The sequence below is a fragment of the Equus caballus genome, chromosome 15 (assembly GCF_041296265.1).
Source record: "Equus caballus isolate H_3958 breed thoroughbred chromosome 15, TB-T2T, whole genome shotgun sequence".
NCBI lineage: Eukaryota > Metazoa > Chordata > Mammalia > Perissodactyla > Equidae > Equus > Equus caballus.
In genome coordinates this window covers 90,633,622-90,655,213 of record NC_091698.1, presented here as the reverse complement: position 1 = coordinate 90,655,213, position 21,592 = coordinate 90,633,622, and the positions used below count along the sequence as shown (strand labels likewise).

The 21,592-nt window shown below is 36.4% G+C and overlaps 1 protein-coding gene across 34 annotated transcripts in view; it reads right to left on the bottom strand.

Moving 5' to 3' along the window:
* Window positions 1-5,345: 5,345 nt before the first annotated feature.
* PUM2 (pumilio RNA binding family member 2) overlaps window positions 5,346-21,592 on the bottom strand; it is a 93,905-nt gene continuing 77,658 nt past the window's right edge. For 21 of the 34 annotated variants that reach the window (XM_070235872.1, XM_070235878.1, XM_070235894.1 and 18 more), the window contains 6 exons: window positions 20,023-20,151; window positions 17,502-17,639; window positions 16,750-16,875; window positions 16,393-16,514; window positions 9,763-9,955; window positions 5,346-8,285 (listed from right to left, as the gene is read on the bottom strand). In XM_070235872.1, coding sequence (XP_070091973.1) covers window positions 8,154-8,285; window positions 9,763-9,955; window positions 16,393-16,514; window positions 16,750-16,875; window positions 17,502-17,639; window positions 20,023-20,151 — 840 coding nt within the window. In that variant the 3' untranslated portion in view covers window positions 5,346-8,153. Of the gene's footprint in view, window positions 8,286-9,762; window positions 9,956-16,392; window positions 16,515-16,749; window positions 16,876-17,501; window positions 17,640-20,016; window positions 20,152-21,592 lie in introns of all 34 variants that reach the window. The other 13 variants (XM_023619457.2, XM_070235875.1, XM_070235889.1 and 10 more) reach the window with 1 other exon arrangement.

The following is a 21,592-nucleotide window of genomic DNA, read 5'->3' as shown; positions in this document are numbered from 1 at the left end:
CTGCAGAATGGATGTTGTGTTAGCAGGCATGGAAACAACATGAATCTCATTGTCCATCTCCATCAGAGCTCTTGGATGACCAGGTACATTGTCAATGAGCAGTAATATTTTGAAAGGAATCTTTTTTTCTGAGCAGTGGCTCCCAACAGTGGGCTTAAAATATTCAGTAAACTGTGTTGTAAACAGATGTGCTGTCATTCAGGCTTTGTTGTTCCATTTATAGAGCACAGGCAGAGTAGATTTAACACAATTCATAAGGGCCCTAGGATATCTGGAATGGTAAATGAGCACTGGCTTCACCAGCTGCATTAACCCCTAACAGGAGACTGAGCCTGTCCTTCGATGCTTTGAACACAGGCATTGACTTCTCCTCTCTAGCTATGAAAGTCCTAGATGGCATTTTCTTCCATTATAAGGCTGTTTTGTCCACATTGGTAACCTGTTATTTAGTGTAGCCACCTTTGTTCATTATCTTAGCTAGATCTTCTGGATAACTTGTTGCAGCATCTCCATCAGCACTCGCTGCTTCCGCATGTACTTTTATGTTATGGAGATGGCTTCTTTCCTTAAACCTCATGAACCAGCCTCTGCTGGCTTCAAACTTTTCTTCTGAAGCTTCCTCACCTCTCTTAGTCTTCATAGAATGGAAGAGAGTTAGGGTCTTGCTCTGGATGAGGTTTTGGCTTAAGGGAGCGTTGTGGCTGGTTGGATCTTTTCTTCCTACCGATAATAAGGCTGATTCGACTTCTTATCATTCGTGTGTTCACTGGAGTAGCACTTTTAATTTCCTTCAAGAACTTTTCCTTTGCATTCACAACTTGGCTAATTGGTGCAAGAGGCTTAGCTTTCGGCCTGTCTTGGCTTTTGACGTGCCTTCCTCACTAAGCTTAATCATTTCTGGCTTTTGATTTAAAGTGAGAGATGTGCGACTCTTCCTTTCACTTGAAAACTTGGAGGCCATTGCAGGATTATTAATTGGCCTAATTTCAATTTGTTGTGTCTCAGGGAACAGGGAGAGCCGAGGAGAGGGAGAGAGACGGGAATGGCTGGTCAGTGGAGCAGTCAGAACACACACAACATTTACCCATTGTTTGCCATCTTATCTGGGTGTGGTTCGTGGCGCCCCAAAACAATTACAATAACAACATCAAAGATCACTGATCACAGATCACCATAACAAACATATTAATAATGAAACAGTTTGACATATTGTGAGAATTACCAAAATGTGACACAGAGACAAGAAGTGCGCAAATACTGTTGGAAAAATGGTGCCAATAGACTTGCTGGATGCAGGGTTGCCACAAACCTTCAATTTGTAAAAAATGCAATATCTGCAAAGTGCAATAAAGCAAAGTACAATAAAACGAGGTATGCCTGTATTAGTTTTAACTGATCAAGTCTATTTTTTTTGGTGGGGTTTATTATTGATTCTGTCTACTTTTCTATAATTGTTGTTTTACTAGCTTCTTAAATTATTTTCAGACTTTCTTGGCTAAACATTTTTCTCTAACTGTTGGCCTGAATCCCCCAGGTTTTGATATATAGCACTCTCACTGCTATTAACTTTGAAGTTTGTCCAAATAGTTTATTCCAGAATAGATTAGTTCTTTAACCTGAGAGTTATTAAGAATGGTACTTTAAACATTTCTAAGATATATTTCTAGTAAGCGATATATTTCTTAGATATATTTTTGGCTTCCTTTTTAAATTGTATTCAGTGAATCCTACTGCATTCTGTTCAAGGAATGTGTCTTGTATGATTTCAGAACTGACTTTCAAAGAAATGGGGGCAAGGAAGGCTCCCAAACACCCTGCAGGGTGATCCCCATGCTCTCCTCCTAACCCCTCGTGTAAGATGGGCCCACCAGCTGTTGAGACCCCTGACTTGTCAAGGCTTCTTCCCATGGAAGGCCTGGGGTGAGACTGAGGCAGGAGGTGGGAGCTGGCAGTGGTAACGGGAATTCCCTAACTCTGCGACCCGTCTGCAGTGCTAACTTTGCCCTCCCTCCAGTTTCTCCCTCCTTCCACTGCTTTGCCCATCCTGTACGTGCTGTACTCGTCACTCCCCTGCTCAAGAATTTACAATGGCTCCCTATTGTTAACCACAGCATTGCTTCAAGGAATCATTCTGTTTCTTTCCCCACTGGAATGTGTGCTCCACGAGGACTGTATCATCTAGAATCATAGCTGATACAAAATAGGCGCTCATTACACACTAAGTGGTGCCATGGCCTCATCTCCAACCTCCCAGGTCCTCCTACTCATCCTAGTTAAGTCTATTCATTTCTCCTTTTCCTTTCCAGCCCAGGGCACTGCGTCCAGTGCTCTTCACCAGAATTCATTTTTGAAATCTTGATTCCTATCTAGATTTAAAGATACTGAGGCAGGAATTACTTTTTTCCCAGGCTTACTCCCTTTCCAAACAATAAGTAGGACATGGTACATTCTCAGCATGGTCTTATTTGATCGTGGAATGATTTGTGGTGGGTTTTCCTCTGCTATTTATCATTCTTTCCATGAACTCTATCCAGCCATGACCTAGGTTCTGGGTACATGGTGAAGACATGGTCCTGAACTTGAAGGGAGCCTCCTACTCAACTCCATGGGCACCAGAACTGCTCCTCAAATGTCTGCTGAAGTGGGGAAATCATACATCATCTTCTCAAGCAGCCCTTGACTTGCCTAGGAAGTGAGAAATAGCCACGTCCACACAAGTTGTAGGGAAGTGTTGTGTGTCTTCAGACTCTGAAGGTGGAATCCTGTAACTGGCGTGAAGAGGCGGGTGAGAACTTCCGGGTTTCTGATTTCTAAATACCTACTGCTTTGGGGAGGCTTTGGTTGTCTTAACTTTATTGTCCAGGCAGATGCTGAGACAGAATGGGTTAGAAGGCCAACAGGCAAGTTTTTCTCAGTTCAATGCTTTTCTTCTTATAATACGCCAAATTGGCAGAAACTACTGAGGAGTGTTACTGTGGTTTCCTTCAGGTGAACCTCAGATGACACATCAGCTGGATGGACCCCAAAGTGGTTTTTCCTCATTCCACTATCACTACGGCTGCTCTCTCAAAGCAGACACATAAGAATGACCCGAGGTGGCTCTTTAATCAAGCACTCAGCAAAACTAAGTTTGTGGGCAGACCTCTTCTTTCACTAAAGCTTAATCACAGAATCCAGGGCTCCCAAAGGACTCCGTGAAAATGATGCAAGGGGTGGGTGTGAGGAATGCCAGAGATTACCTGAAGGTCTTGAACCAGAGTTTGACCTTCAGGAGTCTGTAGTAGACTTTTCTTGCGAGGCGGTGGGGGGGAGAGGGAGACCCTTTAATTTCCCTGCCCGTCTCCATCCTGGCACTGTACACATCAGGGCAAAGTACTATTACTTGAATTAGTACCAAAAGAGGTATAAATGTACCAAAAGAACTGAAATGCTGTAAAGTTCTTTAATCACGTCTTCAAGTTTCCCTGATTGACTATCTGCAATTTGAATTAAGAGCTCATCTGCAGAAACATAAATGAGCTCCAAACCAAATGTTCTGAGGCTGCCTGTAGGCAACTACAAAAGACCTTTTCAGTTAACTCATTATAATGGGAGTCACTGAGTACCCACTGCTCCGGCACATCACATTCTCATCTAAGCCTCACAACTGTAGGACATGGGTATCACTTCCCTTACCCACACACGAGGAGAGTAAGGTTTAAAAGATGAAGCCATTTCCCTGATGATTTCAAGCTAAATGGCTTGGAACCTGGGCAGTCTAATTCGAGTCCAATCTCTGAACCACTACACTCCGATGCCCAAGAAAACTTGAATTAATCTAGTCAATTTCTTCCTTAAACTACCAAACAGAATACAGGGCTACTTCATTTGGTTTAAATTCCTGACAAATATTTAGGAAAAAACGTTCTATGACTAGAACATAAAAGAAATGAGAAAGTGCCTACAGTATACGGAGGTAATGAAGTTCAATAAAAATTCCACCTAATTTTGAGCTTCCTGTAGGATCTATCCTGTAGTTCTGTTAGGCTCTTGGCATCAAGTACTCCTCAAATCCAAGGTTCTGCGGGCAGTTACCAGTCCTACTTTACAGACAGGTAACTTATAGGCCTAAAGGGTTAAGTATGCCCAAAATCACATGGCCCACATTCCTCAGGGTCCAACCTGAGCCCCACTACCTCCCCTCTCTTCACTCGGCAGCGCTCAGCCCTCTTGGGAGGCACACTGCAGCCTCTGAAAAGTGAGGGCCAGTGCCACAGCTCTCCATTCCTGCTCACCTGGGTTCACAGGTGAACTTACTGAGTGTCTGGAGCACCCAAATCCCATCAGAGATGTGAAATCTGGTCCTTTTAAGAGGCAGGTAAGGTAGACAGTGAAGGCTGCTCCTTAGAGGCTTCTCTGTTCTTCTCTTACCCTGCACCCCACCTTGTAAGCTTTTTGAGAAACCACTGCCATGAGGGCAAAGAGAACAAATACTATCCAGGTCAGTTTAGGAAACTGCTTTTCTTAGGTTGGTAAGCTAGCATGAAAGGATGTGCTATTTCCTTTTCAGGGCATTTTAATTTCATCACAACAAAGTGGGGTAGGTCAACAATTTCAGAAGAGTTGCTTTCAGCTGAGAATAGAACCAAACCAAGACAAAATTAAAATTGAAGATAAACAATGTGTATGAGGAGAATGCCTTCTCCCATTTACGTTTTATGTAAATCTCCCTTTTGGATTCTATCAAATTATGTGTATGGCTTTTTAAAATAAAAGTTACACAAAGGACAGAAAAATGGAAATAGTATTAACATTGGTTGAGAATTAGGTTTTAGGTAGCTTTTTATATATTCTCAATTCTTGAAACCAATGAGGATTTTATAAGAGTACTACCCCAGAGTAACAATGAAGACAATGAGGACTAGGTGAGTTAACACATCCAAGTTCACCAGGTTTGTAAACAGTGAGATAAAAGTTAAATCCATGCCTGAACCCAAATTGTACTTTCCTTTAGATTACACTGTCTCCTGAAGTGCAGGTGGAAAGGAAACACACACCTGTGGGTAAAGATACGTGATTTAATTCTCAAAACAATCCTGAAGTATCATTTTTACCAATAAGGAAACAGGCTAAAAGTTTCATCCTATATAAAGTGTGTAATTACTTTATGTAATTAGAGATTCTGAATGTTAATCAAAAGACAGGATAAATACCATCAAGAGGGATCAGTGGTCCCAGACTAGCATCTAAGTGATAAAAATATTTTCGTTTTCCTTAAGTGAGAGTCAATTTAAACTTGAATGGGCAATCTGAATTTAACTGAAGGACAGAGGGGTATTTTATCTAGAGAAAAACACAAGACCAGGTTTATTTCATACAATGTTATTCACACATTTTTCATTTTCTAATTTATACATAATATACAAAGAAGTAAAGATAACATTATTTCATATGAACCAATAAGAGCCAGGACTTAGACAAACTGGTCCAGAAACAATCCATATCAAAAGGAGACACTCAAGAGTAAAGCCTAAGTGGTTCTGCCCAATTAAATTTCTTTATTCTGAAACGTCATTTTCAGATTATACCAAAACTCCATGCCAACTTTAAAAGGTAGAATCAGAGAGGTGGGCACCAAAAATAGCAGACCATAAAATCTCTACAGTAACAGATATTTTTCTAAAATAGGCCCCAAAGCATTGGGAAGACTGGGTTGCCAACAATGGGACACATGGGAACATCAGGACCCTGAGAGAGGGTTCAGTTTCCCAATGTGCTATTTATTCTCTAGGACTTTCTAAATTTGCAAAGTTAACTGCCTGTGTCAACAGAAGGTAAGGAAAGAAAGACTAGGAATTCAACTGTGCAAATCCAGGAAAAGTCATCACAAATCACCAACAAGGAGAACTTTGATCCTGAAACCATGAGCTGATACTGGGAAGAAAAGTTCAACACAGGGCCAAGACCCTCTAAAGCTGGCCAAACAAAGCAGGAAAGAGTGGAAGTGGGGAAAGCACTGCCACCGTGACTGGGACATACTAATGAACCAGTGTGACTAGAAGGGACAGGGACAAGAGGCTGGATTTAATGGCCTCAACATGGAATGTTGGGTTAGAAACTAGAAAACTCAACATCAAAGATGAAAAAGTATGCCTGGCACCCCAAACTTTATGCCATTATTTTTAGATTCATGATATGAACAGCTAAGTGATAAAACCTTATCTCAATATTGTGCTCAGAAGATTGCTTTTCTTCTGCAGACTTCTAATAAAAAGTCCCTTACATGTTCAATTGAAAGAGATAGCATGGTTCATTAGTTTTCAGCACTAAACGTAAGTGGGTCAACATAAATGTTTTATACAAAATACTGACATCAACAAAATACAAAGCACTTTCTTTATCTTTCAGAAACTGAATATACAAAGCAAGTTTTTTTTCCAAAATATTTTCATAGGCAAAGGATTAAAAACCATTTTAATTATACACATATGGTCACAATTTTGCCTTAAAAAGATTGTTGGGAAATGTACATAAGGCCGCTTGTAAATGTACATCATGTTACTGTTATGTCTTATGTCCAGAGAAAAAAATGTTATCATACAGATTTGCTCTTACTTGGGAGTAGGCTATTCAAAAATACAGTACTCTTCTGTACAAAGAAAAAAGTCACATCACATTTAATAAGATGGAAAAAGCATTGGCCTCCATAGTAACCAAATATCTCAGTCCAATACTTTCTATTATGCACAATACCCTGACTTCTTGAAAATGATCCAAATCCTAGCATGTCCATATTAACAGAGTTAACAACTATGTTATAAAACAAAATGTTTCTCACAATAATAAAAAGAAAGCTGGTTCATACTTCTGAAACCATATAAAGATAAAAAATTTTTAAAAAATCACTCTCGATTTGGAGAAATAAATTTACATTTTACAACACTATATGCCAGGTCAAAGAGGGCAGGGACATAAATGTACACTAAAATGCAAATGTTTCCCAAAGAGATAAAACAAATTTCATTTACAGCATGAAGGTTTACAAATGTACACCTGTACAACCAAGGAAAGCATCACTACTAAATTAGCAAGGCTTTTATAATAAACATTGAAACAAGATTTGCTTTCAAAGTGTAAACTTACATCTATTACTACACATACAATGCATATATTTATAGGAAGCAAAAAAAGCTATCTGAATATGTAATCATGCTTACATGTTGAGCTACCAAATTCACTTTTCAGTGGCCCCTTTTCACCTCTATCTGATTCCTACTTTCTGAATCTACTATGAAAAAGCAAAATAAAGCTCAACATGTTCTTGTAATTCTATAAGCAAAACAATATACAAATTTCCACTCTTTCTCATTGCAGACCAAACTAAAAAGTTAAAATGGGACTTAACTTTTCGTTTAGTGCACATAACTGGATAGAAATGTCACCATGATTTTGTTTTTCCTACCTCTTACAACAATTACATATGTAAGTATATACAATACTTCTGTACATTGCCAGAGACATTTTAGGGCAGTATTTGTATTAAAACCACACCACTGTAAATAATGTAAGTTCTTTTCATCTCAAGTCATTTAATTCTTAATTGCCGAGATTTTATTTGCATGATAGTTTGTGAATTACCAAAATACAACTTAACTTTCTTTTTAAAATATTAATAATATTTATGCAGTTGATTGTTAATCTGTTATAAAAGGCTTCACACAAAGGACAAAAAAAAATAAGGACTATTTTTCTATATACATCTCTATAAACCTGTTGTGCTATGGGGTCCGTAGACCTACCAGACTGCAAGCCAGTTTATTAAAAGAATACTGTACTTTTTCCTTTAAAAACTATTTTTGTGACTTTACAAGGTAAAAATTTACAAAATATGTGACAGCTTTTTTTGATACAGTTACATCATATACAGGCATTCTGTGCTTTGCCAGCAATCCAATCTGATAGGTCTCCACTCAGGGCTGAATATAATTTATAATTCACCGCCCCACCCCCCAAATATACACAAGAACCTTAAAAAATTTACAAATGGATGAATAAAGTCAATAAATAGTTTTGCTTAAAAAAAAAATTTTGAAGATTCATAGTTGAGTTGTGTTTTGATAATTCACAAAAGAAACGTTCTTTTCACGTGGTTACATCTTCTTTCTCTTTTTCCTTTACAGCATTCCATTTGGTGGTCCTCCAATAGGCCCTAGATCTGGGCTGTTTTTCAAATAGTATTTTTCCAACTTGGCCAGTATATGCTTCCCATATGTGTATTTGCGCAAAGTAGTAATGTGAGGTCGAATCTGAAAAACAAATAATCTGCTTAGGAAATCTAAGTTATTTCAGTTTGATTTCTAAAAAAGTGTCCCCAACTCGGGGTGATTTAGAAGAATAATAGGAATTTTAAAATTCAAACCTAAAGCAAGTTGTTTGCAAAAGCAGTTTTGTTCAACATAATCTCTCCAAACTTCTTCTTTCAAAATTGTTCAATGAATAAACAAAGCACTACTTCTAAACTATTACAACCCATGCAAAGAGTAGAGGAGCTCCAAACACAACAGGAAAGTACCACTAGTGAGCTATCACTTCTCATGTATAGCTCCAGGTAGTTGGACAAAAATTCAATACAAAATGGAGCAAAAAGACATGAACAAGCAATCAGATGTGTGATGGCTAATAGATTTAAGATGTTCAGTATCTCACCAATAGTTTTTAAAATGCAAATGACAAGAATCATATTATCTTTCCATCCAGACTGGCAAAGACTTTATAAGTAATAATAACTGGCACTGATGACATAATGGTGAAACAGGCACTCTTCTCATATACTGGACGGACAGATGGGCAAACATGTACGAGATGTTTTGAGAGCAACTAGGAAGTACCTATTAAAAGTAAAATGTTTACACACTTTGCACCAGCAATTCCACATCTAGGAATTTAACCTACAAAAACAATTCTGCAAAGACACTCATATAAAGCACAGACTATAAATAGTTAAAAAATTAGAAATAATCCAATTCTAAATATAATATTGGTTAAATAACGTAGTTGTTAAAAATAAGATTAAAATTTTTGTAAGTATATATATTTAAGCAGAAATATTAAACTAAAAAAAGGTAGAAAACTTAATCAAACTGAAGAATATTAAAAATAAGAAGGCCAAAAATAAATTTATCTCATGAGATCATTTTCTCTCTATATGAGGAGACGTCCAAAAATGTTATGTACTTTGTCCCGTTTCTTAATGAATAAATTTAGAAAAAGATAGAGTATTTAAATATTATTTCTTCCACTGTTCTTTTTAATGCTAAGTTTTCCTATGGAAATTAATGATTTCTTAAAGAATCATTAGATTCTAGGAGGAGGACAGAGAGAGAAAACAGCTTAACTGATTCAAAAAACCAATCAAATCAAGATAAATTCTCTCTTTCAGACAATGTATTAGGTTAGTGAGAAAATCTAATTAGATTTTAACATCAATGTTTAACCTATGTATTACGGCAAATCAAATATACCTAAATAAGATGGGGAAGGTAAGACGATGCTAAAAGTAGATAAAGAGATGAGAAATGAGTGCAATTCATTGTGCAGATTACCTTAAGAATTTACTAAAAGGGTATAACAAATTATCTGTATCTGCCAAAGGTCATCCACTGATTTTAGATTTTTTCTCCAGTTATAGCATATACGAGGAAAGTAAAGCCCAGGAAGTTAAAATGCATAGCCTAAAGTCACACAAAGTGAATCGCCAATTGTAAGTGCTAGAAAGTGTATTACCTTGTGCATGATTATCTTTCTTTGAGCAGGTTCAGCCATATCAATCATCTTCTGAACAACATAATTGGCATACTGGTCCTTCATCATGGTGTATAAGGCACTGTGAGGACCATCATTCTGGCAGCAAACTTCATCAATCAGTAAAGCTCTCTCAGCGCGGGAGGCATGAGTAACACACTTTTCTACTACATTGCTAAAAATTAAAGCACATAAACCACAAATTATTTTTTTCTTTATAGCAAAATTTCCTTAGCTTTTCACAGAACTTGCTCAACCCATTGGAAGAAAGAAGAGTAAAGATGGGGATTCACTTGTGATTCTCTTTGGATTACTTTTAAAATAGAAATTAGTATCACAGGAGAACCTATATTGGACATCCATAAGTTTAATTACAGGCCTTTTAAAATTATAATTCAAAAAAGTGGAAACTATGTCACTAATAACGCCAGAGAGTTTCACAAACATGCACCAAATATTTTAAATTTGCATTTAATCACAGGTCTTGGGGACAAATAATTTTCTAAAAACAGATTTCAAAAATAGAATATATAGGCGACATCAGTGACATGGCAGAGTGAGCTCAGCAGGGACTCTCTCCCCTCCAAACTACAACCAAAGGAACAACTGAATTCCCACCAAAAAATCCTAATAACACAGAGATCGTCAGAGACCCACAGCAGCCAAATGACGGAGGTCAGAGAGGCTGGAGCCGCCCCGGAGGAGCTGGAACAGGGTAGGAGAGAACTTCGCTTCCCGCCCTAGAGACTGGGATCGCTGCCATGGGGGAGGGGACGCACATCCGCGGGATTGTCCAGGACTCCCACCGCCCCAGCAGCGGAAACCCTCTGATGGGAGAAAGCTTTCATGTGGGGGACCCCATCAAGAAAGGGCCCCAGGAAACCAGAGAGCGAGAGGTGATCAGAATCCAGGTCTGTGCGCGAGTGAAAGTGCCCCTCCTCCCTCAACCCACGCTGCGCACTGCCATCACCAACGAAGGTGGAGGGCTCAGAACACGTGGCTCTCGACCCCCATCTAGTGGCGACAGACTGTAACTGCAACCAAATAATAGCATATGCGCAAACACCACTCTACCATCCAGCAATTTATAAAAGCTGCAGACCAAAAGGAAAACAATAAAAACAGAGAAGTATGTCCTGAGGACTTGGAAATAGGTAAACTAAGTGACAATGAATTCAGAGTAGCTATCATCAAAAACTCAATGAGGTAAAGAGAAATACAGAGAGACAAGTCAATGGGTTCTGGAGTTACTTCACAAAAGAGATTGAAACTATAAAGAAGAATCAATTAGAAATACTAGAGATGAAAAATACAATGGATCAGATAAAACAGAATACGGATTCTCTGAATGCAAGTGTACACACCAGAGGAGCAAATTAGCGTAATCGAAGATAGGCTGAATGGCTCCAGATAGAGGAAGAAAGAGAACTAAGAATTTTAAAAAGTGAAGAAAATCTCCGAAAATTAGCAGACTCAATGAGAAAATCCAACTTAAGAATTATCGGAATCCCTGAGGGTGTGGAAAAGGAAAATGGAGCAGAAAGTGTGCTCAAAGAAATAATACAAGAGAATTTCCCAAATCTAGGAATTGAGGGAGAAATGTGTGCGGAGGAAGTCTTCAGATCTCCTAGATTTGTCAATATAAAAGGACCTACTGCAAGGCATATAGTACTAAAAATGGCAAAAATGAATGACAAAGAAAGAATACTCAGGGCAGCAATGCAGAAGAAAATAACCTACAAAGGAACCCCTATCAGACTTTCAGTGGATTTCTCTACCGAAACCTTACAAGCTAGGAGAGAATGGAATGACATATTCAAAACTTTAAAGGATAAAAATCTTCAGCCAAGAATACTCTATCCAGCAAAAATATCCTTCAGATATGAGGGAGAAATTAAATGTTTTCCAGACAAACAAAAGCTAAGGGATTTTGTAGCCAAAAGACCTCCACTACAAGAAATCCTCAAGAAGCCTCTCCTACCTGAAAAAAGAAAAAACGGGAGAAAGGGGTCACAAAACACAGAGTAGGGAGACAGATAGAATGAGAATAGGATAGCAAATATTCAACTATAGCACTAAGATAAAGGGAAGGAAATCACCAAAGCAAAGACAATCTTATCACTCTAACCACAAACTCACAACACAAGTTGGAATAAGAGATGAAAATAATAATTTAGGAGGGAAGAGGAAAGGGACTGAAACAGTCTAGGCTAAGGAAGTAAGAGACCACCAGAAAATGGACTATGTTACATACGAGATTCTGAATACAAACTTCAGGGTAGCCACCAAACTAAAAAACAGAATAGAGACACACAAAACATAAATAAGGAAAAATCTAAGAAACCCAGCATAAGAAATTGCAGAAGTCAATGGGTAGGCGAGAATACAGAGGATGAGAAACAAAGGTAATGCAGGAAAACCAGATAACCAAGCGACAGAATGAGAGCATTAAGCCCTCATGCATCAATAATCACCCTCAATGTAAACGGATTGAACTCTCCAATAAAAAGACACAGAGTGGCAAAATGGATTAAAGAACAAGATCCAACAATTTGTTGCCTCCAGGAAACACACCTCAGCCCCAAGGACAAACACAGGCTCAGAGTGAAAGGGTGGAAGACAATACTTCAAGCTAATAGCAAACAAAAGAAAGCAGGTGTCACAATACTTATATCAGACAAAATGGATTTCAGAATCAGGTGGGTAAAGAGAGACATAAAGGGCCAATATATAATGATCAAAGGGACACTTCATCAAGAAGAAATAATGCTTATAAATATCTATGCACCCAACACAGGAGCACCAAAGTTCATAAAGCAACTATTAACAAACCTAAAAGAAGATATCAAAAATAACACAACAATAGCAGGGGACCTCAACACACCACTCACATCAATGGACAGATCATCTAGACAGAAAATCAACAAGGAAACAGTGGAGCTAAATGAAAAGGTAAAACAATTGGACTTAATAGACATGTATAGAACACTTCATCCAAAAACAGCAGAATACACATTCTTCTCAAGTGTGCACGAACATTCTCAAGGATAGCCCATATGTTGGGAAACAACGCAAGCCTCTAAAAATTTTAAAAAATTGAAATAATAACAAGCATCTTCTCTGATCATAATGCTATAAAGCTAGAAATTAATTACAAGAAAAAAGCTGAGAAAGGCATAAGGATGTGGAGACTAAACAATATGCTTTTGAACAAGCAATAGATGATTGAAGAAATTAAAGAAGAAATAAAAAAATACCTGGAGACAAATGAAAATGATAACATTCCATATCAACTCATATGGCATACAGCAAAAGCTGTATTAAGAGGAAAATTCACCACAATACAGACACATCTTAACAAACAAGAAAAATCCCAAATAAGCAATCTTAGAGAAAGAAGAACAGACAAAGCCCAAAGTCAGCAGAAGGAGAGAGAATAAAAATCAGAGCAGAAACAAATGCTATTGAAACAAAAAAGGCAGTAGAAAGGATCAAAGAAACAAAGAGCTGGTTCTTTGAGAAGATAAATAAAATTGAGAAACCCCTAGCGAGACTTACAAAGAAAAAAAGAGAGAAAGCTCAAATAAATGAAATCAGAAATGAAAGAGGAGAAATAACAACAGACTCTGCAGAAATACAACGGATTATACGAGAATACTAAGAAAAACTATATGCCAACAAAATCGATAACCTAGAGGAAATGGATAAATTCTTGGACTCCTATAATCTCCCAAAGCTTAGTCAAGAAGAAGACAATTTGAACAGACCAATCACAAGGAAAGAAATTGAAATAGCAATCAAAAGTATCCCAAAGAATAAAACCCCAGGACCAGATGGCTTTCCTGGGGAATTCTACCAAACTTTCAGAGACAATCTAATACCTATCCTTTTCAAGCTATTCCAAAAAGTTAGGGAGGATGGAACACTTCCTAACACATTCTATGAGGCCAACAATCACACTGATACCAAAGCCAGACAAGGACAGCATGAAAAAAGAGAACTACAGGCCAATATCGCTGATGAACATAGATGCAAAAATTCTCAACAAAATTTTGGCAACCCAAATTCAGCAATTCATCAAAAGGATGATACATCATGATCAACTGGGATTCATACCAGGGACACAGGGATGGTTCAACATCCGCAAATCAATCAACATGATACACATCAACAAACTGAGGAATAAAAACCACACAATCATTTGACAAGATCCAACAGCCATTTATGATAAAAACTCTGAACAAAATGGGCATAGAAGGGAACTACCTCAACATAATAAAGGCCATACATGACAAACCCACAGCCAACATCATACTCAATGGGCAAAAACTGAGCGCCATCCCCCTGAAAACAGGAACGAGACAAGGATGCCCTCTATCACCACTCTTACTCAACAAGGTACTGGAGGTTTTGGTAAGAGCAATTAGGCAAGAAAAAGGAATAAAAGGAATCCAAATAGGGAGGGAAGAAGTAAAACGCTCGCTATTTGCAGATGACATGGTTCTATATATAGAAAACCCCAAAGAATCCATCAGAAAACTTTCAGAAGTAATCAACAACTACAGCAAAATTGCAGGGTATAAAATCAATTTACACAAATCAGTAGCATTTCTATACTCTAATAACAAACTAATAGAAATATAACTCAAGAACACAATAACATTCACAATAGCTACAAAAAGAATAATATACCTCGGGTGAATTTAACTAAGGAAGTGAAAGACCTATACAACGAAAATTACAAGGCCTTTCTGAAAGAAATGGATGACGACAAAAAAAGATGGAAAGACATTCCATGTACATGGATTTTAAGAATAAACATAGTTAAAATGTCCATACTATCTAAAGCAATCTACAGATTCAATGCCATCCCAAGCAGAATCCCAATGACACTCTTTACAGAATTAGAACAAAGAAGCCTAAAATTCATATGACCCAACAAAAGACCCCGAACTGCTAAAGCAATCCTGACAAAAAAGAACAAAGCTGGAGGCATCACAATCCCTGACTTCAAAACATACTACAAAGAAAGCTACAGTAATCAAAACAGCATGGTACTGCTACAAAAACAGGTGCACAGATCAATGGAACAGAATTGAAAGCCCAGAAATAAAACCAGACATCTATGGACAGCTAATCTTCGACAAAGGAGCTGAGGGCATACAATGCAGAAAAGAAAGTCTTTTCAACAAATGGTGCTGGGAAAACTAGAAAGCCACATGTAAGAGAATGAAAATTGACCATGCTTTTTCACCATTCACCAAAATAAACTCAAAATGGACCAAAGACCTAAAGGTGAGACCTGAAAACAAGGCTTTTAGAAGAAAATGTAGGCAGTACACTCTTTGACATCAGTATTAAAAGGATGTTTCCAGACACCATGTCTTCTCAGACAAGGAAACAATAGAAAGGAAAAACAGTTGGGACTTCATCAGACTAAAGAGCTTCTTCAAGGCAAAAGAAAACAGGATTGAAACAAAAAACCAATCCACTAACTGGGAAAAAATATTTGCAAGTCATAGATCCGACAAAGGCTTAATATCCATAATATATAAAGAACTCACACAACTCAACAACAAAAAATCAAACAACCCAATCAAAAAATGGGCAGGAGACATGAACAGACATTTCTCCAAAGAAGATATACTGATGGCTAACAGGCGCATGAAAGATGTTCATCATCGCTGATCATCAGGGAAATGCAAATCAAAACTACACTAAGATATCACCTTACACCCATTAGAATGACAAATAGTCATTCTATTTAATAACTAAAACAAATAGTAACAAATGTTGGAGAGGTTGTGGAGAAAAAGGAACCCTCACACACTACTGGTAGGACTGCAAACTGGTGCAGCCACTATGGAAAACAGTATGGCGATTCCTCCAAAAAACTAAAAACAGAACTACCATACGACCCAGCCATCCCACTACTGGGTTTCTATCCAAAGAGCTTGAAGTCAGCAATTCCAAAAGTCCCATGCACCCCAATGTTCATTGCAGCATTATTTACAATAGCCAAGACGTGGAAGCAACCTAAATGCCCATCAACAGATGATTGGATAAAGATGATGTGGTATATATATATATATACACACACACAATGGAATACTACTCAGCTGTAAAAAAGAACAAAATTGTCCCATTTGCAACAACATGGATGGACCTTAAGGGAATTATGTTAAGTGAAATAAGCCAGACAGAGAAGGACAATCTCTGTATGACTCCACTCATATGAGGAATTTAAAAATGTAAACAAAGAGAACAGATTAGTGGCTACTAGGGGAAAGGGGGTTGTGAGGGGTGGACACAAAGGGTGAAAGGGTGCACCTACAACATGACTTACAAACAATAATGTACAACTGAAATTTCACAAGATTGTAACCTATCATTAACTCAATAAAAATTTTTTAAAAATTACAATATATAAGGGCAAACCAATTTGTCACGTAGATTCTTTAAGAATAAAAGCAACGTTCTATATGTGCTTTTTGCCTCTAGTGAAAAAAGGATTATATTCCAATGCTACATTCTACATGCACTTCTGTGCTTGCTAATAAAAGCCAAAGTGTTGAAAGAATTGACCCTTAGAATTAGACAATATTGGAATACCTGGCAAATTTGTGTTGACTCAGGGCTAAGACTTTTCCTCTGATTTCAGAAACAATTTTGCTCTTATCTTCAGGTCGACCATGTTCCAGTACATGTTGAATAACATAATTGCCATACTGATCCTAGGTACAGATATTTAAAAATTACTTTCCTTAAGTCATTCCTTTAGTATAAAGATTATTCCTTAAACAGATGTTAATCATTCTTCTAAAAATCCATCAGTTAGGAGAATACATCAGCCTTTTGTATCATTGTGTGTTTCCATAGTGTTAATTTAATAATAAATATTTCCTTAAAAAAAAATCAAAACAATTTTCAAAAATATATAAACATTTCAAATTATTAGGGAGTTTATACCTGTACCAACTGCTCTGTATGTTGGTGGAGTTCTTCTAAGATAGGTAAGGTCTGTTCTGCAGTGCAATGCTCCAGGATGCGCTGAATTACTCTGCAGCCATAAGGATGAGTTGAAAGTACAAACACCTTAAAATAATTGGAATAAATAAATTTCCATTCTCTGACATTTTTGGGAAGTTCTAAGAAGTAGACAGGTTTCTGAAGACACGCTGAATTAATTTAAAATAGAAGGGTGGGGGATTCACATTTAATATGACCACCACCATGTCAGCAAAGACTGGCAATCTGGGTGCTCAATTTAGGAGCTAACAGATGTTTTGATCAAAAGGAACTTAACTAGAAGATGCATAGCATGTAATAATGGAATGAATGGACTGCAGGGTGCACATGGTAATTAAGAGATATTAATTACCACGTATTAGTTACTAATTGATATTTATTTTGTCTTTTATTATACAGACTTAAGTCCTCCTCTCTCCTCTCTCAGGAAATTTGGGAAACGCTGTTGGATTTATAATTTTAACAGTGATTATCTTTACTCCTTATTTCTAAATTTTTTAGCTTCAAAAAAACAAAGCTATCTCCTGACTCCCACCATGAAAGAGGCAGAAATTAACGCACATTCACTATTTTGTCTCCTATTTTTATAAAGAAGTACTGGGTATTATCTTGTGACTTACGCGAAATGTGTTAACAGTCAAATTCTAAAATAATGCCCTGCTAACTAATTAGAAGCCAAAAACCAATCTTACTTGTCCTTTGAAAGCATCAATGATGAATTGTAGTGACTGTGGCTGAACACATTCAATACATTTTTGTACAACATGGTTTCCATTCTGATCTTTCACACACTTGAGTACATGACCATCTAGCTCCTTTACCATTTCGCTCTGCAAAAGAGAAATAACTCAATAATTTAAATAATTACCTCATCAAACAACATAATAGGATTAAAAATGCCGAGACGGGCACAAAAGTATACTCAAAATTTTCTATTATATCAAAGTTTAAAGTCTTACCCCCTAAAGTATAATTAGTAGAAGTCATTGAAGGTGCGACTTATTAAAACATTTTGCAGATTTATAATGCAAATGATACCTGCTGCAATTTAACCTAGTGATGCTGAATTTGCTATATTTAAACTACTATCTTCACTGCGTACATCTTCCACTCATCTTTCTCAGTTGACAACTAATATAACAAATTTAGAATCTATACTTTTTTCCTACTTAGCATCCCCCTTCCCGCAAACAATTATTTTTAATGGCTGCATGAGCCTATCAAGTACATGAAAAAGGGTAAGGAACTGAGTATTTATTGGCCATGTGATTTTTATATATTATCTCAATTATGGGAAGAAATTATTATTATTTTAGATTTTATTTTTTCCCTTTTTCTCCCAAAGTACATAGTTGTGCATTTTTAGCTGTGAGTCCTTCTAGTTGTGGCATGTGGGACACCGCCTCACCATGGCTTGGGGCCCCCAGGTAGAAATTATTGTTGGACATTTTTATTCCTTCTTTTTAATCATTTACAATAAAGGACTTCCTTCAATACGTATTCCTTTTCTTTATCATTTCAAACCTTCTTTGGAAACACATTCTTGGGAGAGTTTAGATTTTTGCTCATTTAAAGGGCAAAAACGACCCCTTGCAATTTATATTTCTTTGATTACTAATAACTTATTGACAGTAAGGTTTATTTACTAACTGCATTTTCTTTCAGCTAATGATCTTAATATTGTTTTCTTATAAATTTTTAAGACTTTGTTAAATAAACATCTTAATCCTTAGAGAAAAATATCGGTAACCACACAACAATCTGTGTGCCTTATCAGTGCAACAGGAAATAGTGTTGTGAAGAAAGGGAGTATACATAGTATAGAGTCTCTCTCACCCAATGAACTCTCAACTACATTCTGATATGATTATAGAGGAATCCTGTTAAGTCAAGATTTAACACACATTTGGTTATAAAATATGGACTAATTTACAAAATAAAATATACTTAAGAATCCAAACCATTATTCATTAACTGCTTCATCTAATGTTTACTCTTAGCACTTTCTATTTTCAAATATTAAAGACATTTAAAATATCTTTAAAGTATCTATACGAGTTTGAGACTACACAGCAGAAAAGTTCAAAGCTTCTACATAATCAAATTTGTTGCTCTTTCTCCATTGTGACACATCTTCAATTACTCTAAAACTCAGGATTTCCACCAGAGGAATAATACTATTTTCTCACAGATTTTCAATGTTGTGATGATTGCATACAGACACATATCCCATGCATACATACACTGTTATTGTTTTTAACTCTAGAATATGCTTTATTGTATGTATGTGGGTTTAGAGTCAAAGCTGATCTCTTTCAAACTTACTAATTACCAATACCTTTTAAGAAATAATTATTTCCTTTACTCTTACATGTTTCATTGTAATATACAAACTTGTTATATACAAAATAGTATCTATTTGGGTTTATGAATTTCATTTTAAAGTCTGTTTAATCTCATATGAGAAACATATTAATAATTAGAGATGCTTCACAGTTTATTGTAAAAATCTAGTGGGTCAGTATTTATCCTCATCCCCTAACTCTCATTATTCTTGTGTATTGCAAATAATTTTCAAAATTATTTTGATTAGTTACAAGAAAAACCCCATGACTAGATGATTGGAATTACATTAATCCTTTTTTAACTTAAAATATTTAGACTTTTCCACACAAGAACATGGTATATTTCCCATTTAATTTATTTGTGTTCTTTCCTGTCAAAGAACTGTAAACCTTAAGAGAATTTTTAGGTTACTTTTCCTGTTGAGTGAGATTTTAAAAAACTTTATATATATTTTTAAATGGCCATATAGGAATGCAATTGGCTTTTAAAATTTTATTCTTATGACAGAAATATAAATACGATCCAAATAAACACTGGAAATAGTTATACATATTCCTGATACTAAAGAAAATCAAATAAGCAAGTGACAGCAAAAAATCCCTATGATCTAGCATTCTGCTTGCCACACAGTAGATACTCAAATATCTTCATTTAGAGATGAAAAGATATTGAATAGAATAGAGGACAGATTAAAAATCTGTTGCATAACTCAATTAACAATGTATTGTTTGAGATAGATTTTTTTTAAATATTGTAGTCTAGTTGTGGAAATATTTACTATTTCACTCCAAGATTATTGTAAGATAAAAAATACTTTAAAAATTGAATAAAATAATACAAAAAAATTTTGTCTTAACTTACAATTACCTGCTGGTCAGATGAAATAGACTCTAATGCTTTCTGAATAACACGACAACCATACATCTGCAAGGCTAAGGGTAGAACGTGACCACGAATACGAGTAGCCAGGGCTAATTTTTGATCCAAACTCCCAAACTGACAGAAAAGAAATAATATTAATAAAAAGTGACCAAAATATTACTGTGTTAAGCTTGCATAACCCACTGTTCTTAGCTTACTGAATCTATTTTTAAAATACCACATTTGGTAATTATGCAGGGAGGAGGTATTTAGGTAAAAGCTAATTAAGATAGACCCAAAGATACTTGAAATGATAACTTTATTACTTTTTTGGGCGGTTAAGTCATGTTATCTAAAATTTCCTTGTTACTTAACATATTAACCACCTGTTATTCTTTTAAAGTAAACATTTTCACTCTTCATTCATATAATGAACTTTTGAGCCAAACATTTAGACCAGATACTGTGGAGGAAACCTGTTAAGTTACAACATGGAACTTTAGGTGGGTTTTTTTTGGTGAGGAAGATTGACGCTGACCTAACATCTGTGCCAATCTTCCTCTATTTTATGTGGGATGCCAGCACAGTGCAGCTGGACAAGCAGCGCTAGATCCGTGCCCAGGATCCAAACCTGCAAACCCTAGGCCGCCGAAGCAGAGCGCATGAACTTAACCACTATGACACCAGGCTGGCCCCGATGGATTTTTAGTTCTAAACTAAAAGTTAGCTAAATGACAAAATAAACACCACCTAACAAAACCAAAAAAAGATGATACTATTGTTCATTAACTGCTTCACCTCAGACTTACTCCCAATGCTTTATATTTTCAAATATTAATCAGGATTAATATTAAACTTCTCATTTAAAGCAGGCCTACATATTTTACAAATATTTTTGTGATAAAATATGTATCATAAAATACGTCATCTTTTCTATTGGCCCAAACAGAAATGCTGTATATATTAAGCCATAACTCCCCTCTCCCCTCTTCCCCCAACCCTTGGTAAGCCCTAATCTATTTTATGTCTCTATAGAATTTGTCTATTCTAGATATTTCAAATAAACGGAACCCGAAAATGTTTGTCCTTTTGTGTCTGGCTTATTTCACTTAGCTTCATTCATGCTGTAGAGCATGTATCAGAACTTCATTCCTTGTTATGGTTGAATAATATTCTATTGTATGCATATATCACATTTTGTTTAATCCATTCATCTGTTTGATATTTGGGTTATTTCCATCTTTTGGCTATTGTGAATAATGCAGAAATGAACACCATTGTTTGAGTCCCTGTTTTCAACTTTTTTGGCTATATACCTGGGAGAGGAATTGCTGGGATGTGTGGTAATTTTATGTTTAGTTTTTTGAGAAACTGCCAAACTTTTCCACAGCAGCTGTACCATTTTACGTTTCCACCAAAAACGTATGAGGGTTCCAAGTTCTCCCTATCTCCACCAACATTTGTTATTTTCCATTTTTTAAAAAATTACAACCACCCTAGTAGATGTAAAGCAGGATGTCATTGTGGTTTTGATTTGCATTTCCTTAATGACTAAGGATGTTGAGTTTCTTTTCAT